Source organism: Ammospiza nelsoni, chromosome 21, assembly GCF_027579445.1.
Source record: "Ammospiza nelsoni isolate bAmmNel1 chromosome 21, bAmmNel1.pri, whole genome shotgun sequence".
Classification (NCBI taxonomy): domain Eukaryota; kingdom Metazoa; phylum Chordata; class Aves; order Passeriformes; family Passerellidae; genus Ammospiza; species Ammospiza nelsoni.
In genome coordinates, this window is record NC_080653.1 from 3,742,508 (window position 1) to 3,770,356 (window position 27,849).

The 27,849-nt window shown below is 48.5% G+C and overlaps 1 protein-coding gene across 2 annotated transcripts in view; it reads right to left on the reverse strand.

The window, feature by feature from the left end:
• Positions 1-27,577, reverse strand: part of GTF2IRD1 (GTF2I repeat domain containing 1) — a 51,087-nt gene extending 23,510 nt beyond the window's left edge. For both annotated transcript variants that reach the window (XM_059486857.1, XM_059486856.1), the window contains exons 1-16: positions 27,455-27,577; positions 25,287-25,428; positions 22,190-22,336; positions 18,493-18,676; positions 16,684-17,000; positions 15,474-15,563; positions 14,559-14,642; positions 12,989-13,172; positions 11,737-11,762; positions 9,078-9,198; positions 6,378-6,415; positions 4,717-4,797; positions 2,949-3,038; positions 2,326-2,385; positions 1,741-1,806; positions 937-1,120 (exon numbers count right to left, since the gene is read on the reverse strand). In XM_059486857.1, the coding sequence (XP_059342840.1) occupies positions 937-1,120; positions 1,741-1,806; positions 2,326-2,385; positions 2,949-3,038; positions 4,717-4,797; positions 6,378-6,415; positions 9,078-9,198; positions 11,737-11,762; positions 12,989-13,172; positions 14,559-14,642; positions 15,474-15,563; positions 16,684-17,000; positions 18,493-18,676; positions 22,190-22,336; positions 25,287-25,428; positions 27,455-27,577 (1,937 nt within the window). The remainder of the gene's footprint in view (positions 1-936; positions 1,121-1,740; positions 1,807-2,325; positions 2,386-2,948; positions 3,039-4,716; positions 4,798-6,377; positions 6,416-9,077; positions 9,199-11,736; positions 11,763-12,988; positions 13,173-14,558; positions 14,643-15,473; positions 15,564-16,683; positions 17,001-18,492; positions 18,677-22,189; positions 22,337-25,286; positions 25,429-27,454) is intronic.
• Between the last annotated feature and the right edge of the window lie 272 nt (positions 27,578-27,849).

Consider the following 27,849-nt stretch of genomic DNA (forward strand, 5'->3'; position numbering starts at 1 on the left):
CCTGCAACACAGCAGGAGAACTTTGGACATAGTTTTCATGCTGACAGGCTCTTTAATGAGCTGATGTGTCACTCCTTGGGATGAGATTAAGCAGGTGATGACTGAGCAGCTTAAGACAGCAGCTACAGACTTTCAGTGGATATGGTCCTGAACATTTCTTAGGGATGGGAGAAGCTGTGCTTCTTTCAACATAAAATTGACCCCAGAAATTGCCAGTTGGGTACCTGATACTAAAGCTACATAGTGAGGTGATAGTAGGGCTTGTTAACAAGGTGCACTGAAGCTGAGTCACAAAGGAATGATCTGAGATCAGGACAGGAGGAAACCCCAAAATATGATTGGGCTGACCTGAGAGCTGCTGTTCTGACACCACAAAATCTCCATGCTCCCAATATTTACTTTCTGTTTCAGTCACCTGAAAACTTTTGGGTGGGAAACTGCCCCCAAAATACCCAAGACATCTTAAAATCCACCTCTGCTGGATCTGTTCTATCAGGGCAATGCTCTTGCATTACACTGGTTGCGGCTTTTCACAGCCCTCCCACAGTTCTTATGGCTCCCCAGCACAGGGTCAGCATCTTTCCTCATGTCTGCAGCATCCCACATGCACATAGGCACATCTGGACCCCCTTTCTGTAGGAAAACCCTCCAGGGCTCCCAGTCCCTGTCCTTGCTCCACATCAGGGCAACTCCCCCTGAAGTTTAAAGGCCTCTACACCCATCCTGCTGGGGTGGCCAAACCTTTGCAAAAGCAGCTTAAAAACCCAGAAGACATGAAGGGACAGATGACAACACCATTGCTGCCTCCAACAAGGCAACAACCCTTGTCTGCTTCCAATCAAGCAAATTTATTGATAGTGACCAGGACACTGCACAGCAGCAGGAGCTCTGAGCACAAACATCCTCCCCAAGGCTCAGCCACCCCACCCTCCTTACCTTTTAATGACAAACTGGATGTTGTTGCTGGCTTGCAGGATCTTCTTCAGCTTTGCGATGCCGAAGCAGTTGGGGCGGCGCAGCAGGATGCCTTCTGGCAAGCCCACAACAAACAGGTCCTCAGGGTACATCAGGAACTTGGAGTAGGGGACTTTGACTGGCTCTGATATTCCTATGGCTTTTGCTGCATGGGGACCCAAGCTCATTAGTTTGTTGGACTTCCATGTCAGGTCTAAGCAACAGCAGCATGGTATGTTGCTGGAGGGGTTCAAGAGGTTTTTGGGGAGTTTGTGGTTGCTCTGTGCCTTGTGGGGATGTCCCAGACACTGGCAGATGTGAGATGAGGGACAGAGCCATGCAGCCACTGTGTGCCAGCTCGCAAAAACACGTGTGACCCTGCTTGTATTTTTTTTCTGAAATAATGACTCTAAGCAGAGGTGAGCAGAGCATGCTGAGTGCCAGCCCCCACCACCAAGGTGCCACCAGCTTTGCTGAGCCATGCAATGATCATTGTGGGTGGAAAACACTCTCTGAGCCTCAAACAAGTGATGGGGGAACCACTTTGGACCTTCCCTCTGCAGCATGAAGGCAGCAATTCCTGGGCTGCAGCCAGTGAAACAACTTTAAGGAAATCAAGGGGAAGAGCTGCAATAACAAGGCTGAAGGACGTTTCAAATGCATTTGTGAGCCCAGCAGACAGCAGATGTACAAATCAGATTGCACCTTCACTTAGCTGCTGGTTTGGAACTGGCCAATGACAAAGCCAGCAGCTGGCATGATGAACATGTGTCAATGTTATCTTACCGTATCGTGAGTTGAACAAAATTTCAACTTGTTTCCTCAAATGACTTAAAATGTCCCCTATACCATCTGCAAAAAAAAAAAAAACACCAAAAAAAAAAAACAAAACAAAAAAAAACAAACAACAATACAGAGAAATGCTCTGAGCAGCTGGCTACTTCCAGGGCAGGCACTGTGCAGGTGAGCAGCCCCTGCCTGACCTCTGGCAGAGACAGCCATTCACTCTCCATGTCCTCAGATCAGTGCTAGTCCTCTGACAGCAGCCTCCAAACTGATCTCATAACAAGGAAGGGCAAGGATGCACTTGCTAGCCATGCTAGCAGTCAGGAGAAAAAAAAACCCAAATACCCTCCACATATACACATACATAAGGAAAAGTACATTCAAGCACAAGAGGAAAGGACAGAGCCCAGGAACACAGTGGTGCCCTTCTGTGGCAGAGGTTTTGGAAGCTAAAGGCTAAAAGCTGAAGAGCTAAAGGCTTTGCTGATAACATAGGAAGCTCACAAAACCCAACCTAGAATACATCTGTGTGCATCCATCCTTCTAAAATCCTGCAATGATGCTCAGAGTTCACCAAACACTCACCTGATCCTTCCATCTGCTTTTCTTCGTGTCGAGACTCCTCACTGGAGCCCTTCTCTGCCTCTGCCAAGGAAGAAGAGGGTTAGCAGCAGCAAAACCAGACAAGACATGAGCAGGAGTTCTCCAGGTGCCCTGCAGCCCCTCAACTGCTCCCTCCCCTCACTGAGCTCTGAGCAAGTGTCCCAGCAGAGGCTGGGCTGGTACCAGCATGCCAAGAGCTGTCCTGGCAGGATAAACTCAGTGCTTCCATACAAGAGGGCTGCCCACCCTTTGGCATGGGCTCCCTGGGAGAAGAGAGACCCAGCAGGAGCAAGAGCAGCCACAGGGCCAGCACAGATCCCACAGGGAAATTCCAGGGGCGCACTGGGTAAAGGGGTGAAGGTTTGCAGCATGCTGGAGCTGGAGAGAGGAGGGGAAGGAGCAGCAGTGCCAGAAAACCCACCAGCTTATGCAGAATACCACCAGTTAGTCTATCAGAGCTCCCAGCTGGCTTCTCTGAGGTCAAGACTCTGGAACTGGGTGTTGAGCTCCAGCACTTTGCATCATAAATGGTATTTACTCATCTTTGACACTTGGATGAACACCCCTCCTACCCTGCAGTCTCCCAGATGCTTCACTTCTGGTACCTGCTCCTGTTTCCAGGATGTATCTGGACTCCTCTGAGGCCACGTGCGTGGGCACTGGGTCATGCATTTCCACCGAGGCAGGGGATCGGTCTGCGGACAAAAACCCAGAGCACCTTTTGTTCTGACACCAGCGAGACACTGCCCCCAAAACAGCCTTCAGAGGGCCCCAGCCATCAGCAAGGACTGAGTTAAGGGCCCCTCACTCCCAGGAGCCCCACATATCACCAGGAGATGCTCTGGGGATGCATCTGCCTTCTTCCTCCCAGAACCACCCAGCGCTCATCCCTGACACAGACCTGACCTCTTGAAAGAAGCAAAAATCTCTTCCTAACCTCCACAGAAGGTGAAGAGCAAAACTGGTTCAAATTATTTATTTGGTTTAATTCCATCTAGACACTCAATTTTGACTTAAAAAGAGAATGCTGCTTGATTTAGCTACTACATGGGGTAGGAAAGGGTTCCACTAATGCTGCCTTTCTCCACAAAATTAACCCTCTTTTGGTTTCCCTTACATTAAACCGGTCTCCCCAAGTGCTAGGCTGTCCATTGTCCTCAAACACCCACCCAAATTCAGCTTTAAATGAAGTTTCAACTAGTTTATATACTTCACTCAGGTTGCTTGTGACCTCACAGGATAAATAATCCAAATTTCTCCCTGTAAGTGAGCACCTCTTTTCTATTACTCCTCCTCCTTGCCTTCAGCTGTATTCCCTCTGATTGAACTCGATTTTCAAATAAGGCAAGAAAAGGTGGACTCTGGACTTGAGGTATGATCTCCCTGGCACTGGACAAGTGGAAATGCTTCCCACTCCTCCCATGGACCTCCAGCTTACCACGTATCAACTGTCTTCTCTTCCATTAGCTGCCAAGTTGAAAAAGAAAATATTTGATCTACCACTATACCTTGCTCCTTCTCCTTTCCCTCTAGTAACCATAGAGAAGTCTATTCTACACCAGTCCTGGAGTGACTCCTCAACTACCACCTTACTAAGGGAACTGCTACAATTTAGGTGCAACAACTGGTGTGGTGGGGCCTGGTGTCACTGCTGTCCCCAGAATCACTCACCCTCAGGCATGTCAGAGTTCTGTTGCTGCCCTCATTCTGTGGAGCTTATTAATTAATGGTTGTAAAGCACACTGAAAATGCAAACTGCTAACAATCCATTCATTAAACCCTGAGGATCATCCTACCATTTGCTGCACTGCCCAGGACAGGTAAATGGAAAACTGACTCTCTCAGCTGCCCCTCAAGCATGTCACCTCCATCACAAACCATTGTCACTGACCTCTCTGGGCAAAAATTTGGGGAATTTTCCCCATCAGTGTCAGCAATTCCAACACATTTTTAGCATGTTCTTAATATTAAATCTGCCTACTATCAGACCTATTACATCTGCCTACTATTAGTTTTTATGAACTCTTCAAAACCAGGCTGGCTTTCTAAATGAAGGACCTCTCCAATAGCATCCTGTACTCAATACCTGGGATCCTCCACATGAAGCAAAGCAGCAAACCAGGCTCACTTTCTCCAGGGAAAAGGCAAGATAGGAGAAAAACAACAAATAGCCCTAAAACACCTTTCAATGCTCCCAGGAAACCTCAATATGATGTCAGCTAAGGAAGACCACTGCAGGTACATGAGGGAACCTCACATGCTGGGAGAAACCCTGAAAATGCCTCTTCTCAAAGTAAAATGCTGAAACATGATGCTGAAACATGAACCCTGCGTGGGCAGCAGCACTGCACCCAGAGGTCCCCCAGCAGCTACCTGGTACGGTGATCTGGATGATGTTCAGCTCGTCTGGTTCGATTTTGATCTGCCTGATCCCACCTAGCTCTCCTGAGGTACCTATGGGGAAAGGCAAGGGAAGGTGATGGGGTCTCTGGTGTTGAGATGACCCCGAGGTGTTAGAAAGTCTCTTTTTCCCAGCCCTAAGACCAAAGAAGTCAGGATTCCTTGGCTCTGGTTCTCAAGGTTGGTTATTTTCTGTTATCTATTGCATTCTTCCTCTGACCTGCTGAGATCTGTCTGGCAGGTCAGTCTGTGGCGCACTGACACCCTTGGGGTGGTGTTATCTTTTTATACTAAAAATTACATGTACTTTATTTACAATAAGTTTCCAATACCTATCAGCTATGTTAGACAGTCTGTCTCTAGTCTAAATCAATCCAAAAATGCCACCATCACAGCAGAAGATGGAGGCTAAGAAGAAGAAGGAGAAGGACATGACGTGCCCAGACTCCTCCACCTTGCCTCTTGAACCCCCATTCTAAAACCCCCAAAATTCTACATTTTCACCAGTGATAAATTCACTGTCATTCTGTACAAACTCTTGTGGCTTGTACATCTTCATACAAAGCTGGTAATTGTTTCCATGGGTTAAAATCAAAGGCTCAGGTGTTTGTGACTCCATGCCAAGGTCTCTGAGCCCTCTGCCAGGGCAGTCAAAGCAATGTCCTGGGTTCTGACAGGAAGGCAGTCACCAACAGGATCCAGCAATCGGCCCAACACAGCACCAGGGCAGGGAAAGCGTGGCCAGCTGTCACTTCAGTACCAGCTGAGCATGCCACAACAACAAGGCTTCAGTCAAGGGGCCCAGCAGCATCAAGCCCACAGCATGCAGGTACCCAAAGGGACACCTGTGGGCCTGGCTGGAGGAGCTGCTGGTGCCCACAAATTGGCAGCTGGACCTTGTGAAATGCTCATTTCCTGGCTTTATTCACTTAAAATGAACTGGGCCACCAATGGGCCCAGAGGAGCTGTCTCCAGTGGGTGGCTCCTCCCAATTTTAATGCTCCCAAATTCATGCCTGAAACTTGCCCCTGTTCTGACTGAAGCTGCATCACACCAAGATGAGACCAGCTGAACCCTGGTAAAGTTCAGTGCGGTTTCAGCCCCAGCAGATGAAAGCCTGTGCTGACCAGCTGCCCCTGGAGTGTTCAGCCCAGCTTCCTCTTCCCTCAAGATAAATTTTCTCACTTTGGGTGGGATAGATGAACTGCAAGGCACTGATTCCCAGCTTGCAGCATGGAGAGGCAAGACAGCATGACTTGGTGTGGTGTTTCAATGGGTGCAAGCCCCTAAATCTGTGGAAAAGCACTTCCTTTTCATTCATGGTGCTCAGAATACCAACACTGCTGACCTCTCAGTGGTGGCTTTCAAAGGAACTCAGAGAGTGAAGACTTCCCTTAGCTTTGCATTTAAGCACATGCTTAAGTCTCATTATTTCAATTTATGCATTTTTAGGCCCCAGCTGGAGGGTCAGAGGGTAAGAGTCTTCCTCTCTGCATCAATCAAATGGGGATAAAGTCCTTAGAGCACTGCACTGTGATGCAATTTAAACTAAACATTCAAGTTACTTTGCAGGCATCTTTCTCTAGAGTGCCCCCAATAACATGTCTAGCAAGAGAAAATGAATTATTCCTCACCTGGTTCACAGCCTTCAGAAACATTACACTTCTCAGACCTGAAAGGGAAAGGCAGACAAGAAAGGTGGTCATGGTGTAAGAAAAGAGAGAGCTTAAAACCCAGTGGTGTGTGAACTGAGCCTGGCAGGAGGGAGAAATGCTGCCTGGCATCACAGAGGGCAGCAGGAGCTACACAGGGGGCCCCAGGGCTGCCACAGCCCCAGCAGTGGCAGAGCATCCAGGGCTGCAAGGTCTGTGAGCTTCTCTGGAATGAGCCCTGCTGGAAATGAGCCCTGCTCTCAAACCCACCCTGGTCCTGCACCCTTGCCTTGCCTCTAGACACCCATGGATGGAACTGCAGCAGAGAGATTGTTTTTCAGCCCAAAACTTGGTTGGCTCCATCCCTTTGTGACAGAGAGCAGTGTGTAAGTATTACTACAGTGTGGTTACTCACGGAAGTAAAAAATTGGGAGAAAGGAAAAATCAATTGATTTGGTAAATATTTATTCTGTTCAAAGCTTTTCTTTACTGAAAAACTGGGCACTATCCCAAATTCCCATCTACAGTTAACTTCACATGCTCAGGAGTTTACACAACTTGTTCTGCATCCAAATGAGATTGTTTTGCATTCCCAGGATGCATGTGCTTTCCTGTCTCTCTGTTGAACAAGGACAACCACAGCTCTTTGGCAGTAAGGGACCTAAAGAACCACTTTGGAAAAAGCACTCCTGCACAATGTTGGTCCTTCAGGGGGAAGAAAAATCCTGTTGGCTCAGCAGGGATGTTCAAAAGCACTTCTCACTTGCCTAAACCCACTCAGGAGCATCACCAGAACAAACCACAAAACAAGCCATGAGTGCTCTGGAGATGTTCTTCCTAAATGTGGGAAGGCAAAAGGGGTCATTGGTCTGGAAGGCATCTATACCCCCTGGGAGCCTTGGGAAGGGTTTTAAACTCTCCCACTTCAGGTCAAAGCAAGGAAATCTGTGCATTTTCACCAAGGAAATCTGGGGGGAGGGCTTCTCTGGGGAGTGCATTACATCTCACAGTGTCTGGCTCTTCTGGAGTACTGGACACTGCACTTTCCCTGGAGCAGGACTCTGACCTGGGGGGCCCATTCCTGTGGAAACACTCCTACTGAGGCACAGAGGTTCCTCATTTGCAGAAAGAAAATAAAACCAACCTCCCACAAACCCTCCTTTGAAGCTGAAGATACCCAGAAAGCTGGAGACAAATGCCAGCCCTGCAGACTGGGCAGCTCAAGAGGTCTCTGCCCTCCAAAGTTTTGGTATTTCACATTGCCAGGCTCACTCAAAGAGGTTCTGCTGTCCCAGACATGCTTTAGGGGCATGCAGCACCCACATCCAAGGGGGCAAGCCTAAAACAGCACTGGGGAGAACCAGAAGAGACCCAACCTCAGGTTCATGTCATCAAAGAGCCAAGAAAGGAAAGGAGCCCAGGAGATGTCATGGATGGAACAAGTTACCTTATTCCCCATCCTGACCTGCACAGCTCAGCAACCACACAGCGCTGTCTGAAGCCCAGCTGGTGGAGCTGTCAGTGCTGGGCAGTGAGGCTTTGTGCCAGAGAAGCTGAGGAGCATTCTTTACTCCACTTGTGTGAAGCAAGGCTGGGAGAAGGTTCCTTGTCTTATAGCAGTTCATAATGCTATAAACTGCTGCCCCGCCTCTCTTCCTTAAAGTGATTTTAGAGGCTAAATTACACCTTGCTTCCACTGAGTTAAGAATTAAGGAAACTGGGCTATAAAGAAACAAACAGCTCCTGGATTTCCCAGTCTGGGTTGGAAAGCTGTATGCTATGTGATAATTGCTCCACAGGTGCTGCCAGCATGTTTTGGACCTGTCTAGCTCATGGCACAGCTGTCACAGAAAGAGGTATTCCCATAAAATATCTCCTGCCCTGCTGGACTGTATAAGCCCATCTTCATTAAATGTTAGGCTCCTTGTGAGCTTTCTAAACAAGCAACACTTAATGAGCAGGATGTTGTTACAGTGTGGGCTGAGGGTAAATCCTTTAGGTCATGCATTAACACCAGAGAGAATTCCAGCAGATAATCCCAGGCATGGCCCTCATTTCATCAGCTTTGCTCAAAATTAATAATTCCAAACTTTTGGCTTGCAAAAAGATGGGGCTGCTTGCCCTCCTCCTGTGCTGACTACCCCATTGCAGTGGGATTTTAGGGAGGTAGGAAAGCAGCACCAGTTGAGCCACTCACCTTCCCATTATGGATTTACAACACCTCCCAGATGCTCCAGCTTACTGATCACACTCATGGCACCCTCCTGCACACACTGTGTTGTCTTATACATCAAGAGTTTTATTACCATTATAGTGCAAGGATTCCATATCACACCTCCTCGATGTTTCTCACAGGCAGCTCCTCTAAGCACTGACTCTTCCTGGTCCTTGCAGCAGTCATTATCTGACTTCAGATCCCACCAATCCACTCTTTTATACCATTGTTCCTATTGGCTACAGGTGTGGCCTGTTAAGATCAGGCCTGCTCCTAATCTTTAGTAATTGGTGCAGCTGCAACTCATTGGGGGATAAGATTACATTGTCTACCACCTTCATTTACCCATACTGTATCCCCCTACACCACTGGGCATTGCTGATGAACACATCAGGAACCTGCTGTGCACATTAATGACTCTCTGATGGATGTCACTTTACAGGGAACAGGACAGAAGTCCCACTTACCTGCTGTTGGCCTGAGAGGTCACCCCCAGTTCCAGCGTGGCCCCACGGTGAGGCTCGGGGGAGATCTCCCGGGGAGGGCTGGAGGGCTCCAGCTTGGTTGGATCTTTGGTAAATTTGCTTCCTGTTGCCAGGTGTGCATGGTGGGTTTTGGGAGAAAAGCAAAACCAGGATTAGCAACTGGAGATGCCAGTGTTGCAGCTTGTTCCCCTCCTAGCCCCAGAGCTGAGGTCAGGGTAGGGGAGCAGGTTTTTAAGTGTCACCTGCTTGCAAAGATGCTGATTCCATGGGGTTTACATGTTAAAATATCAGCAGGACATTTGTTTAAATCTCTCCATAGCTATGAGTGTGCTGGGAAGCCCTGCCAGGAAAGAGCATCTCCAGAAAGGGCTGGCTGATAGGACAAGGGTTCCAGGAGGTAGGGACTAAGGTCAGAAAAGCCAGAAATATCCCCCTGCTCTAGAAGCAAGCCCTGAAGTGGGGAGAGCCCTGCCCCAAGGGAAGGGATGTGCTGCACTGGATGCCAGCTTGGCAAAACAGAGTAGCAGAGACACAGCCCTGTCTCACAGCTCCAAGCCCACCAAGCAGCAGGAGAAATCTCTGTCACAGTGACACAGAGAGGGACAGAAGCATCCTGCCACCATAAAACCTTCCTCTCTCCCTTCCCTGCTCCTCAGCAGCCTGAAAGGAGCTGAAATGAAGCCTCATCGATGACCTTGGAGATGGAAAGAGTAATCTGAAGGCAGAGTAGGAAATAAAATCAGGCAGGGAAGTGAGCAAAGAGCTGAAGAATGAGAGAGTGAGACTCCATTGTGAGGCTGCAGAAACCACAAGGTGTCTTGTTAAACAGCTGTTATCAAAGCCCTTTGCTGGTCTCAAAGCACCATTAGAGTATCCTCACCCTTCTAAAACATATTCCATCTATGGGAACCTGATACCAGTTTCCTTTTTGTTCCAGCCTGTGAGAAAGGGCAGGGCTCTGGCAGTAGGATCAGCAGAAACACAGAACCTTAAAAACACTATTTATCTACCGACAGTCCAAAAGGCTCCTTTTAATTTGTGCTTTCTATGAACCAAATCTTGTTCTTGCACCAGCACAGCCTGCCTGAAGCTGCTACCCAGGGGAGTAACAAAAATAGGTTTCCAAGCAGTGGTGGGTATTTTAATTAAAGGGTGAGCAAAACTTTATGGGGAAGCTTTGGGATACTTCACAAATGGCAACTTAAAATACAGCTCCACTCAGAAAATAATGTCTTTGCAGAAATGGCACCTCCTGACTCAGCAGTGAGGGTTTTTTTGCACAAGCTGATGTGCTGACACAAACCACAGAGTGCCAGGTTTAATGGGTTTTGCTTCTGGTAGCCCTGCAGGGAACTGTCAGGAGAGTGGGGCTGTCACCCACCTCAGTTCTGCAGGGTTTGCTTCCTCATCTCCAAATATCCACTTGCACCTGCCTACCATGTAACCCACAAGCCCAGAGCACAGGTCTGGAGCTGCACACGTACATGATGCCTCCCCTAGGTACCATGCAGGCATTATGCAGGGAAAATCCAAGCATCCCAAAACACAGCTCAGTGCTCCATCCCTTGGGGATGGGCTAGAGCTTAAAGAAATCCTTTTTTTGAGGAAAAAAAAGCCATTTCCAGCTTTAGACAAAGAAATTCCCCATGTAGGTGGGACCTCCTCCAGGTTCTGCTGGTGGCTCCAGCCTGGTTTGGGTGGCCCCAACCTCACCAGGCTCAGGGAGGACTCTCAGGGCTGGGGCTGAGTGGGGCAAGAGTGATAACCTGGCTGGCAGAGATATCTGGGAAAAAGGCATCTGGAGAGCTACCAGCATGTGCAGTTGGCAGCTCAGGGGGGGAAAAAAACAAAACACCACCCCAAAACATGTCTGTACTCGTGAGCCAAGCCCAGGCAATCCAGGACTCAGGTGTGATAAATCTGGAGGCAGTGCCATATTCCAGGTGTGTGTGAGGGCACTGCTGCAGAGTGGGCTGAGTCTGACAGCATGGGTACCTGTCTCCTTGTATCTGCCAAGAAGCATTTATCATGGAATCACAGATTGGTTTTGGTCCAAAGAGACCTTAAACCATCTTCTTCCATCCCCTGCCATGGGCAGGGACACCTTCCACAATCTCAGATTGCTCCAAGCCCCATCCAACCTGGCCTTGGACACTTCCAGGGATGGGGCAGCTGCAGCTTTTCTGGGAAACCTGTGCCAGAACCTCACCACCCTCACAGTAAAGGATTTGTCTGGCTTCTCCAGCTCAGAGAAAAAAGAAGTAAAAACACAGAGCAAAGAAAGTCAAAGAAAGAATAATTTACCAGTGAGGAACACAGCAGTAATTTTCTTCCTCTTGAAATTACAGATATTGCCTCTGCTGTGGCTCAGCCTGATTCAAGAGCCAGCCCAGCCTCACACACCAGGAATTCTCACTCAAACCTTCACAACTCAATTTTTTAGGGGAGTACAGAGCTTGCACTGATCCCAGGCAAAGGCAATCTCAGCATGTCCTGGTGTAGGGCACAGACAAGGCTTCTCCTTCTCCTAACTGCATGTGTCCTGCACTTCCTCTGCTTACAGTGACATTATTTCAACTCTGCTTCTCTGGATAACCTTTTAATTTTGTGGGCAATAAATCAAAGGATTTTGAGAACATACCTGTAAAAATTCTTTCGTCAAACATCCTAGGAGAGAAGGAAAAAAAAAAAAAAGAATTAGAAATAGATGCTGCTAATGACTGAGTTGGAGGTTTAATTAATGAATAGCATTAAACCAAGTCAAACTAGTAATTTTTTTCATTCTCTAAAAATACTGAATGAATTTTTCAGCTAAAAAAAGGCCTTTTAGTGTGTTGTGCAGCCAAGCAACCTTATGGCATATACTTTTTAACTAAAGCACCTCTAAATATGCTTATAAGTCATTGTCTTAATTTAACTTATTAAATGAAGCTGCAATTAAATTAGGCTGGTTTTACAAAAAGAAACAGTGGGACCAAAGTAGCTGTTACTGGATCTTCAATTTCCAGTACAGACGATTGACCAGGATGTCACCTGTCTCCTGAATATTTTATTTTGGTGCTACCCAAACTTTGCTCATAGGAGCAAACTATGTCCAGGCCACATCCCACAGCTTGATCCAGCCTGGACAAAGCAGGACAAAGTGGCTTCTCTACCAACTGACATCAGGAAAGCTAATCCCTTTCAGGATGCCTGAATTCCAGCAGTGCTGGTGATTTTAGCCCCCTTGGGAGCCTTGTCCAGGGTTTTTCTGGGTTGTAGTTTCACACCTCTAGGCATAGAACAACACAAGTGCTGCACAGGCAGGGACTGGATAAATCAATGTATTATAGAGCAGGTTTTCCTGACAGAGAAGCAAAGAGAGGTTGCACAGCACAGTGATAACTAGGAATATATCCACTCCTCCTACCCAGTGGAAAGGCAGACACCTGGACACAGTGCCTGGCCTGCAGGTGATAGATTCTCATCACCAGATACAGAGGATGTGCACAAGTGATCAGTGAAAAACAAGGTGGAAGGGAATCCCTGTGAGAGTATGACTGTTCTTCCCTCCACCCAGGGGCATTGCTCCCTTCCACCAAATGGCACTGAAGGTGCTATAACCACCTTCAAATCTTTGGGGTGGGTGGCATTGGCAAAGTTTGGTGCCCATGATCACTTAAAACAGGGTGGCAGAGCGTGGGGGTCATCATGGTACAGCCAGTCCTGCCACATCCTTGCAGAAAGGGAGAGAGATGAAAACCAGAGGTTTGCAGGGGGAAAGAGCTGTCTTATGAAAAAGGGTGAAATGAGTTTTTGGTGCCAAAACAAGCCCTGTGAGTACGGAGGGAGCACAGCTCAAACCCCTGACACCCTTGAGCCACACGCTTCCTTCTGCTGTCCTTGCCACCCACCTTTTGATGACAAAATGGATGTTGTGCCTCTCCTCCAGGATCCTTTTGAGCTTGGGGACCCCATAGGTGCAAGGTCTTTTGAAAGGGATTTTGTCTGGGATGCCAATGATCTCCACTGCCTCGGGGTCACAGGCAATCTTCCTGTATGGCACAGGGACCATGTGGTCCAACCCCAAGGCTTCAGCTGCAAGATGAACACATGGCTTTCATTTACACAAGTGCTTTGTCTTTTACAGTGCTAAAACAAAGGTGTGAGGGCTTGAACTCAAGTAGAGCAAATGTTTTCTGCCTTCTTCTGTGCTTGTCCCAGAAAGTGAGCCCCAGGAGCAGCTCTTCCATGGAAATGGGACAAAAAGGAAAGCAGCAGTAAACACAGCTAAGTGTCTTCCAAAACTTCCAGACGTGCCCAGCGATGCACAAGTCAGGAGTGAGCTGGCCCAAATATAATTCCCAAACTCCTTGTGACCCACCCCAGCAGGTTTGTGAGCTCCATGATTCACAAGCTGCACAGCATGTGGAATCATAAAATTGTTAATGTTGGAAAAACCTTCTAAGATTGATTCCAGCTTTTAACCCAGCAGCAGCATGTTCACCAAATCATGTCCCCAAGTGCCAGGTCCATAAGCTTTTTGGAACATTTCAAGGAATGGTGACTCCATCACTACCCTGGGCAGCCTTTGCCAGTGCATGACCATCCTTTCAGTGAAGAGATTTTCCCCAGTGTCCAATCTAAACCTTCCCTGGAGCAGCCTGAAGCAATTCCCTTTAATTCTATCACTTGTCATCTGGGAGAAGAAACTGAGTCCCACCTGGCTACAGCCTCCTTCAGCTAATTGTAGGGAGTGGGAAGATCCCCCCTGAGCCTCCTTTTCTGCAGGCTGAGCCCCCACAGCTCCCTCAGCTGCTCCTCATCAGGCTCTGCTCCAGACTTTCCTAAGCTCTGTTACCTTTTGGACACACTCTGGCACCACATCTATAAATCACATGTTAAAGGCTTGTCTCAAACCCATATACAACTCACAGGTGACACAGCACTCATCTCCAGCCCATCTGTAACTAACAAATTACACAGCCTGATAGGGATGGCACAGCTGAAGCACCCACCAGTCTCAAGTAATTCCCAAGCTTCTACCTGCCCAAATGCCCAGGAGCTGCACCAAAAGCACTGCCCATGGCAAAGGGAGCACCAACAACATAGGCAAGCCATGCAAATGGAAAAAAAAGCAGCTGCAACAACAACCACCTTCTTTTTACCTGCCACATGTATGTGAAAGGGCCACATGCCACCCCTCCTGGTGCCCAAGTGCTATGATCCAGCATGCCACGCTCCCAGACAGGGCTGTTTTACAGCCCAGTTATAAATTCCTTGACTGTGGTGTGGGGCTCCAAACAGAAATATTGACATAACCTTCAGAAGACTGGGAGCTGCTGAGCTAAATGTGTTAGGAAGAGCAGGGAGCTCTAGCATATGGCTTCTGCTGCTGTGTTAGGGAACAAAAATGATTGCTATATAATGATATGCAATCCACAAGCACTGCAGATGCATAATGGGATATTAACTCCTACTCACCATATCTGCTGTTAAAAAGAATTTGCACGCACTCCCTAAGGGTGTTGATGTCTTCAGTTTCTTTTATAAAACTGTCCCACTTATCTATCAAAACAAAATACAAGAAATAAGAAACTTCCATATGGTTCATACACAGCAGATGCACTTTTCTCCTGCAAAGTGCTGCGAAGCAGGAACAAGACTTCAAAAATTATTTCCCTGCTCCTGAGAGAATTTTGCCAGGCTGGCAGATAAGGTCTTGGTTTCTCCAACCCCTGACCTAAGCACGCTCCTTGGCACATGCAGATTCCTAAGAAATGACCCCATAAAATTTCTCAGCCCTGGAATGAAAGACCCTCATGGACAGAGCCAACTTCACCTGGAATGAACCCTTGAAAGGTACAGCCCTTTCACAAGTGGATCTTTTCTGTCTTCTCCTCTTTCCCAACCTTCCCACCCATATTTTTTTCTCCTCTTCAAGGCAGGCAGGGGTTTTTAGGCTGCATTTCCCTTGGGTGCAGTGGAGGTAAGGAAATGGCAGTCTCCTCCCCACTGCTGATCCCCCCAGGCACTGCTGCAGAATCCCACTGGGACGAGTAGCTTTCAGTCATTTGGAAATAATGCCAAGTTTTCAGCAGGAATGTACTGTTTGCAGCTGGGGCAAAACAGCCTCTCCCAAAGCCATGCCTTGGTTCCCTGTGCAGAAAGCAGAGATGGGAATTCCTAGCCAGCCAGCAGTGCTCAAGGACCACTAACAGCATCTTGGAATGGCAGGGATGGACTGGAGCAGAGATGGTTCCAATGTGATTAATCCCCTCCAGCACTGCCAGGTCCCTGCAGAGCATGGAGAGGGCTGGCAGACTGCTGGAGAGAGATGTGGTGAGGGGAAACCTTGAATTCAGGAAAGCTGCCTTAGTGCTGGAGCAGGACACAGACCTGTCTTGTCATGGACGATGGAGAAGAGGATGCGCTTGGATGAGTGCACATTCTGGATCAGGGGACCCCCGGAGACTGATGATTTCTGTCCTGGACAAGAGGGGAGACAAGGAGAAAGGGCTGATGAGAGCCTGACCAGTGCTCCAGACACCACAACAAGACCCTGAGTGCTGTCCCCTGCCACCCCTTCTGTCCCTCCTCCATGCACCCTGGGCCTGTGACACCTGAGACGAGAAAGGGCTGATGAGAGCCTGACCAGTGCTCCAGACACCACAACAACACCCTGAGTGCTGTCCCCTGCCACCCCTTCTGTTTGTCCTCCATGCACCCTGGCCTGTGACACCTGGGTGTGGTGCTGGCCAGATCAACCCCTGCCATTCCCATTCCCTTTTGGGGAGATGCCCTTCTGGCCTGGTGGTGCAGCCCCTGTCATTTTGGGGCAAAACAGAGGTGTGCCTGCCACTTGGGGCAAAAAAAAAAGCCATTACCAGCTTCAGACAAAGAAATCTCCTATGTAGGTGGGACCCCCTCTGGGTTCTGCTGGTTCTGCCAGAAACAGGCATACCTCTGGTTTTGCCCCAAATAGAGAGGTGTGCCTGTCACTTGGGGTAAAAACAGAGATGTGCCCTGACACTTGGGGCAAAACCAGAGGTGTGCCCTACCACTTGGTGTAGGGGGATAGGGGATAGAACATAGAATGCAATCTTACCCCCTAAAGAATTGCAGCTGAGCCAATTACTAAGGTTTAGGAGCAGGCCTGATGTTAACAGGCCGCAGCTGTAGCCAATAAGAAGAATGTTATAAAAGAGAGGGTTGGGTGGTTGGGGGGAGTTGGAGTCAGTTGGCTGCTGTGAGGACAAGGTCAGTGCCTAGAGGAGCTGCCTACAAGAAACATCAAGGAGGTACAAAGCTCCAACAATATGGAGCCCTTGCAATGTAATGACAATAGAATTCTTGCACTATAAGACAACAACTTGGGGCAAAAACCAAAGGTGTGCCTGCCACTTGGGGCAAAACCAAAGGTGTGCCCTGCCATTTGCAAGCACCAAGGGAAGGCCTGTGGCAGTGCAACATGGCAGGGGCTCTGCTCACTCCCACACAGGCCCAGCTCTAGGCTGGTTTTCATCCCAGGAATTCCAACACCCCCTAGCAAAGCCAGGGCCGGGCAGTGCCCCGGGCCCTGAGGGGAGAGCACACTCCAGGCTATTACCACAGCAGTCGCTGTACTCCTGTGAGGAAGGCACCTTCAGCTCTGCTGCCGGCCGGCCCAGCAGCGCCTCGCCCGCCGCCGCCGTGGGCCCGGGCAGGCCCGAGGATGCCTCCTGCTTGAGGTCGATGGCGACGGGGCCGGGCAGAGAGACGCCGTAGAGGAAGTTGGTGATGGCAATGGCTGAGGGGGCGTCCTGCGAGCTGGGTTTGGCCACGGGGCCGTTGTTGGCACCAGAGTCCCGGCTGCCCTTGGAGGCGAGGGAGGAACAAGTTAACTCGATGTTGGGGTTGGGCTCTCGGCTGGGCTCATCTGCTGGCCTGAGGGGAAGGAAGGGAGAAGAGGAGGGAAAAACAGGTTCCTTTGAGCCCATGGCAGTGCTAAGGTGCAATAAGCAAGGATTTGGATGGGGAAGAAGAGCCATGCCTGGGAAGGTGGGACACCACCAGCTGCCAGGCTTTTTGTTGAGGAGCACCATTACAGGAGACCATTAGAGCACCTCTCCTATTTGGAAAGCTGAGAGAGTTGAGATTGTCCACTCTGAAGAAGAGAAGGTTCTGGGGAGAACATACTCTGGCCTTCCATTACCCAAAGGTACTGGAGGGCTGGAAAGGGACTTTTGACAAAGGCAGGGAGTTACAGGACAGTGGGGAATGGTGTCAAACTGAAAGAGGGCTGGTTTGGATTAGATATTAGGAAGAAATTCTTCCCTGTGTGGGTGGTGAGGCCCTGCCACAGGTTGCCCAGGGAAGCTGTGGCTGCCCCATCCCTGGAAGTGTTCAAGGCCAGGCTGGATGGGGCTTGGAGCAACCTGGGATAGTGGAAAGCATCCCTGATCACAGCAGGGCTTGGAACAAGATGGTCTTTAAGATCCCTTCCAACCCAAACCATTCTATAGTTCTGTTCTGTGATTCACAAGTTACATCCATCAAACTCCTGAGCATCTTCAGGCACCTAAATGGTTCTTGTCTTCTTTAAGTGGAGCTGGTTAGTCAAAGCTGGTTAGTTCAGAGCATATTTTTTAGCTAGGACCAAGCTGCACAGCTCCATGCCCAGTGCATTTAAGGGGTAAAACCTTTTATGACCACAATCACTTGGCTCCATTACCTATGCCAGCCCCCAGCACCCATGGCACATTCAAGGGGGAGCTCAGTCAGCCTGCAAATGAGTTTCAGACTGAAGAAACCAATGTGCTCCACATGAGACAGGGAGCCACAAGCTCACAGACAGCACAAATTCTGCGTGTCCTACTTTTAGCTGTCTCAGCCTGATTTTCCAGAAGCATCAAGCCTTTAGAGGAGGTATTTGGTCATGCTCAGCATTTTTCTGAATGGATCTGAGGTGCTGCCAGCAAGGCAAATGCAGGGGAAATGCACCTAAAACTACTGAACCCCTTGCATAAATGTGGCCAAAAGGGGGAGTTTGCTCTGCTGCAGTCCCCCACTTCCCTCCTCGCCTGGCATTAAAAAACCCATTTCAGCCTGGGAAGACACTTGCAGCATTTACCCTGGAAATCCCTCTGGAGACAGAAAGCACTTAGCTTACCGCAGTGGAAATTTTGGCAGAGGCACATAAAAAGATGCAGTTAATGTGCATGTTTACACACACTTTTTATAGAAATGAGCCCTGAAATCGACTCAAGCCCCCCAACACGAACAAATCTCTGTGCAAGGCTGGATTTGGCATGGCTGGACCCAGGTCTGTGGGTCCTGAGGAGAAGCTGGGATATGAAAGGGACCCTCCTGGCCTGTGCCACCATCCCAAGGGCTCGCTGCTCTCCTGCTACTTGGAGGTCCCCAAAATTAAAATTACCTTTTTAGCCTGAAGCGGATGCTGTGGCTGTGCTCTAGGATGGCCATCAGGGATTTCACATCATACTCCAGGGGTTTCTTAAAGCTGATTCCCTCAGGCAAGCCAGTCACTGCCAGCGAGCCTGGCTCTTTCAGGAACCTCTCGTAGGGCAAAGGGACCACGCTGCTCTTCCCCATGGCTTCACCTGGGGAGGGGACAGAGTTACACACTGACAAACACCCTGTGCCCCTCACCATGGCTGAGCTGGGCTGGAACACTAGAAGAGCAAGAAATACCAACAGGATCACTTGGAGAAAAAACCCATTCCTACCTTCACACTTAGCATGCAAGGCACTCCAATTCCTTTCTAAAAGCACTAATTAATAAAAAAGCTCATAAAAGCCAATAAACAGATGTCTCATCATTCAGGTTTCACAGCAGAATCCTCAGTTGGGGTCACTTGGCACAAGCCTACCCCTGGGAGTGCCCAGCCATATGCCAGTGAGGTACATGGCCATCAGCAGGGTGGGAGGGAGCCAAGGGCTGACAAAGAAGGCAGAGGAGCTCACAATGATTTTTATCTCATGCTTACTGAGATATTCTGGGAACCTCATTTCGAGTCAGTTTTCTTATTTTACCTCCTGGAAGAACGGAAAACAGTTTGATTGCTGTTACTGTCAAGCAGCTTTGATTCACTTTGACAGACAAGGAAAAAAAGCAAACCAAACAATCTCCCTCCATCCCACTATTCACAGACAGCTTGAACATTGACACATTTGACTGCACAGTCCCCTCCAGCTGCCCAGAACTCTCACCTGCTCCCTTCAACACTGGCAACACAGTCCCACCATGTGCCTCTGGCTCCATTTTACCTCTGCCACCAAAATCTCCCTAAGGAGTCAGGTACAAATTGCTTTTCCTTCCCTTGTAGCAGCACTGCCATTATATAGGGATTTTCTAAACCAGATAAATAGCCTGTGTGCCCAGACCAGGGCTGTCCTGCTATACTTTGCAGGCAAAACACCATCACAAAAACAGCCTGCTCTGAAGGATTTCAAAACCCTCAAGCCACTCTCTGGGGAAAAATTACTTTGGAAACCAACCCAAGCCACTGTGATCAATAAACATGGTGCTGAAAGCATGAAGCACAAGAAACAGCCATGCAGAAATGCAACCTGGCTGGCAAAGCAGTGTCCAGATGCAGAACATCTGGTGGCACGATACAGTGCTTGCACCTTCATCTCCAGGCTGGGGGCAGACAGAGAAGGTTACAGGACCTTTAAGTTGTTGAGGGATTTTATACTGTGGATTTGCTTTCCAATCTTTTTTTATTCCCTTCTTCTTAAAAAAACCCAAAAGATCTTACAGAAATACTGCAAATCTTAGGACTCTGCCAGCAAGTCCTTGCTAAAAGTGATTTCTTCACCATGTCCTTTGAAGGAATGCATTATAACTAACAATGTGCAACTTGCACGGGCCATTAAGGCTTCTTATAGGGAGGATTGATAATATTTTAATTAAGCAAATAACCAAAGTTTTAAAATAAGCCTTTGAACCATGACACCATGAGTTTACTTTCTGCAAGCTGACAGTTTCCCTGCCCCAATGTGCAGCTCTCCACCTCCCTTCATCACCTCTCTTCATGATTGGGAGAAGCTCCCAATGTCCACAGTGGCTCCTTATCAACCCAATGCTCAAGAAATCCCCAAACATGTTTTTATGGGGACTGTGTTATTGTCAAGGTGACCTTCAGAAGCCTTGCACTGCTGCACAGAGACTCATGGTTTGGCCAAAGAGACAATAATCATCATTAATGCCTGTTTAATAGAAGCCACTGGTAATCAGTCATCCTGTTGGTGCAGAGATTACCAGGCTCTGGAGGGAATCTTTTTGACTGAGCATTTTAAAAGACTTTTTGTTTCCAATCCTTATTGATGAAAGGATAAAAAAAAAAAACCCTAAGAATTGTAATTGTTAAACTCTCACAGTCCTCTCAGTGTTACAAACAGAATCACCCTGGGGCATCTGCTGTCTCCTGTGTATTTCTCCCCACTCAACCAGGAGAGGCCTTTCCCAGTGGGAATGAAGGGAGGGGAGCAGCAGCTTTGTCAGGTTTCACCACAGAGAGGCTCAAGGATGGAAACAGCTGACATTACTGAAGCAGCAGCAGAAAGAAAGGCAGAATTACACCCAGTGCCAAAGCCAAAACTGCTGTCCCAGGGATGCTGGGCAGAGGACACGGCCAATGTGTCCCCACACACCTCCATACACCTTGAAACTGTAAAAAGCCTTACTAATCATCCAATGGATGGGCTGCCTTGTTTATAAAGCCCATGCAGATGCACCCTGATCAAGCTTTTCTAATGCAATTATGTATTTATTGTGCGTCAGATTTTAATAATTCACATATTCCCAAGAGGACAGCAAAGTTTGGCACTGTACCTGCAGCAGGACAATGAGACCTGCAGCTTGGAGCAGCAAAAAACACCCTCCTCATTCTGTTCCCTTGGTTCTTCTGCACCATCCCTTCCTTCATCCTTGGGCCCAGCCTTTGGAAGGCAGCAATAGGATCTGATTGCTCCCATTAATGGGAATATTGCCTCTAAGTCCTTTAAGTGGCTTCAGAAAAATTTCAGTGACTCTCTGTCCCAGGGGAGAAGAGATGCCAGCTCCCTTTTCCTGTCTGTGAAGCTTGTGGAAGATGCCAGCAACAGCCAGCAGCAGCAAATCCTGCATGTGAGCCCAGTGTGGCTGGGGGCAGCTCCTGTTGTGTGGGAATGCCCATTCCCAGGTCACATCCACAACCAGGGGCACTCAGGGAGCCCTGCACAGCCCCAGCAGGGCTCTACATGAATCTCAGATGGTGATGGGGAGCCAGAAACAAACAAACACCCAGTTCTGCAGCTGGTCCAGCCACAGGGCCTGCACTCCCTAAAGCATCACACAGAACTAACACAACCTCTCAGCAGCATGGGGGAATAACTGGGGCTCTGTTTTCCCAAGCCAGTTTTGCTTCTCCTACCCTGACTAGCACAGCTGCCAGGGGATGAGCCAGCAGCATGACCACTACTGCCAGCCACTCCATAGGGGTTCCAGTGCATCCTTGTCAGTGAGAAGAAGGTGCTGCTGCTGCTCAAGCCACTGCAGATTGGGCCTGGAAGGAGCTCTGCAACCCACTGGGTTCCATACCAGCAGCCATATGGTCATCTATATTTAATTGCAAAAGCTTTATTGCTGGGGATGATGCATGTGCTGGAGCAGCACCACCTCGTCTCTGGAAGTTGGGGCTGCAGGGCCACATGCTAGAAAATCATCTGTTTTCTTCTTAAATAGACTTGCCAGGGAAAAGAGAATGAATCTGAAGATCTCCAACACAGGGCTATGAAAGCTGCTGTGGATGCAGTGGCAGGGATAAAGGTGTGCATGGAAATCACATCAGAGGCTTCCCCTGGTCAGGGGACACAAAGGATGCTTCATTCAGCACAGGGATTTTTTTTGGCTCAGTTTGGGGCTCTGGAAAATGAAGAAGCAGTGGCCAAACCCCATCTCAATGCAGTGCTAACTCTGTACAGGAGCACATTTCACCATTTCACCAGGCACCTGCTCCCACACCGAGGAGCTGGCCTGGCATGAAAGCCACAGCTGGTGGCAGTGCTGGGCAGCTCAGTGAGCCCCAGGGACATTCCATATCCCCAAAGGGAAGCATGAAGGTTCTTACTATAAAGCACATCAAACACTTCCTCTACCATCTTCCTGAGGAGGTACACATCTGATCCCTGGTCCGGGGACACCCTGAGCACCCTTTGCCCGCACTCCTTTGCCTTCTTCTGCACCTCTGCGTCCTGCTCCTTCCTCTGCTGGATTCCTGAGGGGGAGAGGAGAAAACAGGAGTCACTGTGGTGACAATGCAAGTGTCCCAGCCCTCATACCCACCTCAGCCCCTAGCTTGGATGATCCCAGCAGCCCCAACATGCAGGGAAAGGTACTGGCAATAGGCAGTGGTGCCAGCACTCATCCGGTGCCTGCCCCCTTTTCCCTGGCTTTTCCCACTCAGCCAGACTGAAACAGTTATGACTAATTGGGCAGTCCATTTCTAGTCTCTGGTTTCAATCTGCTTAGCCTTCAATCTCTCAGGAAAAGAAAATCCGCCTTTCTTCGAGGCTTTTTTACCCTTCAGCATCACATAGCTCAGTAATACCAGCTATTTCCTGCTAATTTCCCCCATTAAACCTCAAATAAAGCATATCTTCAGCATTGACTTCTTTGCATCTCTAAATGCACAGAAAATTAAACACTACAAATGTATTATTGCTGTTCTATCCACAGTAATTTGCAAGGGATTTTCGGTGACAAAGGACTAATTCCTTCATCATCCTCGACAGACTCCTACTGGCAGTCAGGCCTGGATACTGCCTGGGTGCTCAAGGAGCTCACAGATCCTCCTGTGGAAAAAGTCCATGGCTGGGACATCACAGGGAGTGCTCAAGAGCAACATGGGACACACACAGAACTGGACACAGCAAAGTAAACAGCCATGCCACCCCTGGAAAGCTCCACATGCCTCCCACAGCATGGCAAAACAGGCCCTGGAAAACTTTTTTGGGATGTTTTACCAAGGTAGTGAAATGCATCTGCATCATCCAAGTGCTGCCTCTCCCTCCTCCACTGACATTTATTCTGATCACTGTCAGTTCCCCCCTGCATCATGAGAGGCAGGACCAGAGGCTCAGATAAAGGAGGGTGCTCTGTGTCCCAGAGAGATAAGAGGCTTCTTACATCTCCAAGTGATGTCTGCTTTAGATTAATTCCCATCTTTCTAATAGTGCAGCAAGAAATCAGAGGCACTTCCAGGGATATTTTCCACTGTGTGCCAGTTGTAAGGGCTTTATGGAGTGGAGTTGAGTCTGGGCCTGTATAATTCAAGACAGAGTTATCACATTTCTCCCTGTCTGCAGCATCATCCCCTTTACTCAAACCCCATCCTCAAGATTGCTGTTTTCAACCAGACATGACTATTTCTTTTTGATAAAAGTATAAATGAAACCAAAGAGAGGGGAATCAGGATCTAGTGCCAGGTGCTTTGCCCCTGCACAGCAGTAGGGCATCAACCAGGATGTATCATGGAATCAGAGAACAAGTTTGGGTCAAAAGAGACCTTAAATCCCATCTGATTCCACTCCCCTGCCATGGGCAGACACCTTCCACTACACCACATTGCTCCAAGCCCTGTTCAGCTTGGCCTTCAACACTTCCAGAGATGGAGCAGCTGCAGCTTCTCTGGGCAACCAATCCAAATAGCTCCTAACACCCAAAAGAAGAATTCCTTACTAACACCTAACCTAAATCTCTCCCATTTTAGTTTAAAATTATTATTCTCCCTTGTTCTATTCATTATCTGCCTGGGCAAAAAGTCACTCTCCCTCTTTTTTATAAGTCCCCCTTAGGACTGGAAGGGGCTCTCAGGATTCTCTTCTCCAGACTGAAGAACCTCTCTCAGCCTGAGGAAACACAAGGGAGTTCCCTCCCTTTGGCCACCCCATTGCCATCTACATCTTGAGGGTGGTGGGAAGGCAGAGCTGCCCATGAATGTAGGAAACATCTCCCAAATGCCTCCTGTCCTGCAGAACATAGGGGAGGATAACTAACCAGGATGTGAGAGGATGGAATAGTAGAGTTGGCCAGCAGCTGCCCAGGGCAGCAGGATGAGGGGCTGGGCAGAGCCATGGCAGAGAGCTGCTCCTGTAGAGCCATGCACTGATCAACCCAGCGACCTGGGCAGCTTCAGGTGTCACCAGAGCAAACCCTTCCTGAACAATCTCTCCAATGGATTAAGCACCCATGTGGTTTCTGTCAACACCATGTATTTCTCTCCACTGACATCCCACCATAGAACAGATTTGGGTCTGGTGTCCTCAGCACCACCAAAACCAGATCCCATTCCAGTTTCTACACTGAGTGAGGAAAGCAGAAGTTAGCATGCTGGGGATGATGCTGTCTAAGAAACAAGGTCCACATTCACAGAATGGCTCCCACCCTCCCTTCAGCTCCCAGACTGTTTTTTGGAAACTGGCAGAGGTACAGAGCTGGGACAGAAGGTCTGCAACACACAGGTATCCCTGAGACCCTTGGTGAATCTGATCTGAGACTGGGGGAACACAGCACCTGTTCAAGATATCCTGTCACCACTGTTCATCCCTCAAAAACACAAGCAGCTCCACAACAACAACCAATCCATTCCTGTTTTTCCAAAACCAGGAAAAAAAGCCTTGGACCAAGAAAATCTTTCTGCTCCTGGGAGGATCACCAGGACAAACTATTTCTGCTAAGTCCTCAAAAACCACTGCTGGAGGCTAACAGCAGCAGGGCAGCAGAGCAGCCATCCAGCCCTGAGCCACCTCAGGGTTGCTTCAGGAGAGAAAACGAAGGGAAGGGAAGGGAAGGGAAGGGAAGGGAAGGGAAGGGAAGGGAAGGGAAGGGAAGGGAAGGGAAGGGAAGGGAAGGGAAGGGAAGGGAAGGGAAGGGAAGGGAAGGGAAGGGAAGGGAAGGGAAGGGAAGGGAAGGGAAGGGAAGGGAAGGGAAGGGAAGGGAAGGGAAGGGAAGGGAAGGGAAGGGAAGGGAAGGGAAGGGAAGGGAAGGGAAGGGAAGGGGCTCTGGCTGCAGCTCCCTCCCAATTCCTCCATCACTTCAAACACCCCTCATCCCCACGGACTGACAGACAGCACTGCAGTGCCCACTCTGTGCTCAGTACGAGTCACAGCTGGCACAGCTGGAGCTCCAACCTTGGCATGGGAGATGGTGCAGGTGCAGATACTCACTGCAAAACTTCTGGAAGTCAGCCTGAAGCTCCTTGCGGGCGCTGAGGAAGACCCTTCCCTTCTCAGTGCCCAGCACGAAGGCGCTCTCCTCGTGCACGGCGATGCAGGCGACCTCCGCGTTCAGCTTGGACAGCGCCGAGCACTGTTGGAGGCACCAGGTCAGCACAGCACAGCTGGGGCAGCTCCTTCCCACTCCTCCTTCCCATCCCTGCCATCTCCCAGTGGGTTTTATCCTTCCCATCAAAAAGATCCTCCCATCAAAAGCAGTGTTCTGGTTTGTGTCAGAATTTCATGGGTTTACGGCGTCACCTAAAAAATTTTGGTGACTTTACAGCTCTACAAAAATACCCAGCTGGAAAACAAGAGCTATTTACCCATCGTTTTATTTCACTTCTTCCTAGCCTAAAAATAAACATTTTATTGCATTTCTTTAAAAGAAAACATTCCTGTAAAAAAAAAAAATCTAACAAAAAACCCACACCACAACCGATAACAATTTGCATTTTTCCACCAGCTCTAATGGAATAAGGAACACGGGAATCTTATTTCAGCTGCAGAACACTAATATGGTCAAAGTCCAGATTAGTGGAACGATTCTTCTTGTACAGTTATGCAAAACAACAAAGAGATGGAAAAAACTTCTTCCATTAATCCATTTTATGTAACATGCCCTTCCTGCTCTACATAATACACATGTATATTAATTTTTATTAGTATTTTTTATATTATAATAGTTACTCAGTGCTAGCAGCCTGAGTCATATTCCTATAGCTACAGCACTGGTGCTAGGTAGATGCTATCCCCAGGTCATCATTTAAATGGGTAAAAAAGGGGGAATTTTCCCAGCATCAGCCCTGGTTAGGCACATCAACAACCCCACAGAGGAGCTGGAGGATGCTGGCAGCCAGGGAGGGAGCAGGAGAGCAGGGCAGTTACATGGACCAACCCACCTAAGCTACCTCCAGCTCCCTGCACACACCTGCAATGAGCTTCACTTGTGTGGGCTTAAACCAGCTTCTCTGCTGGGTCATTTTACCTCCTGCTCACCTGCTTCAAGGAGGCATTGAATCAAATCCCACAAAACAGATATTTTTAAGAATCCTCCTTTCAAAACCCAGTTGCAAAGACAAGTATTTTGCTCAAAAAGTCCAACACTCAAAAAATAAACACAAAAACTAAGGTGTGTGAGATTTGGGTGCAGAACAAATCCAAACCCTAAGCCTGCTTGGTGACATGCATGTGGCCCTGTGGTTTATTTACCAGGCAGCTCAGTGAGCACAGAGCCTGCCACTCTGAAGGGCTGGGATAAAGGCTGAATTTCAGGAGCAGCTTGGCTCCCTGGCCCCTGTGTAAGTTCCTAACAAGGACTGCATAATAATGAATATTCGTTAAGAAGCCAAACTATGGTAACATAATTTGTTGTACAGGATGGCAAGTATATAAATCATCAAAGCTGCTTGGGGTGTGTAGGCTCCAGGGAACCTGCTCCTTAGTGAGGTGGTGATGTCAAAGAGAAGGAAATTGGTATTAATGAAAAAACCTCTACCTGCATAGAGAGGAAAACATATCCTAGATAAATGCATTACATATGACTTGACTTTAAAAAGAGAGAGCTATTTAGCACATCTCATTGCATTAGACATTTGTTACTACACATCCTCTTTCCCTTATTGATCACATTCACAGTTAAAAATAAGATTAGCTCTGGTCCATGAGACTTAATCCAGACAGTTATCTTGTTTATGTAAGCACGGCTGACTTAGGCAAGGCTTCCACTGGGAATTCTACGTCAAAAGATATGAAAGTTATTTTCTTTGTTCTCAGAGATAAAAAGCATTGTTCTGCTGTTGTGTAAATGCTCACGGTAACACTGGTAAAACAGCAAGAAAAAAAAAGCCAACCACCCTTCAGCCAGTTGATACCAACATAAATATTAATGGGAAAACAATACACATCTGAGATTAACTTGTGCTGACTTTATGATCCTTATGGCTGTCAGGGCAGGAAAGGGTTTTTATTTCTCAGCAGTTCCCTGGGCTTTCCAGCAGCAGAAGAGAGCGGGATGAGCTCACCAGGCATCGTGTGCCAGCCCTGCACCCAGACAGCCTTGCTAAATGGAGGCCAAAGGAGGGAGGGGGATGGGGACAGGGGTGCCACCAGCCTCTTACCATGGAGTCTAAGGCAGACACTAAGCTGGTGATGATTTCGTCTCTCTGGGGAAAAACCATATTCCATTGGTCAGCTCTGGAGGTGGGGAGTGTCACATCTAAAGGCTTCCCTGCCAAGGCCATATTCACCTGAAAATAGAAAAAAAAAAATGAAAGAGCTGTGTATCACTGTTAGTAACAGAGAGCTGGAGCTGAGCACCACCAGAGAAACTTCACTTCCGTTGTGTGGTACAGGAGCAATGCTGGCACAGGAACACAGGGGAAACTGAGGCACGCAGAGAGGCCACAGCAGCCTGAGCCCCACAATCCCCATGAGTCCTTTGCTAAAGGCAGATAACTGCAGGAGCTGTGAGCTGTAATCAAACCCTGGAGCCAATGCTGTGTGCACCAGCAGC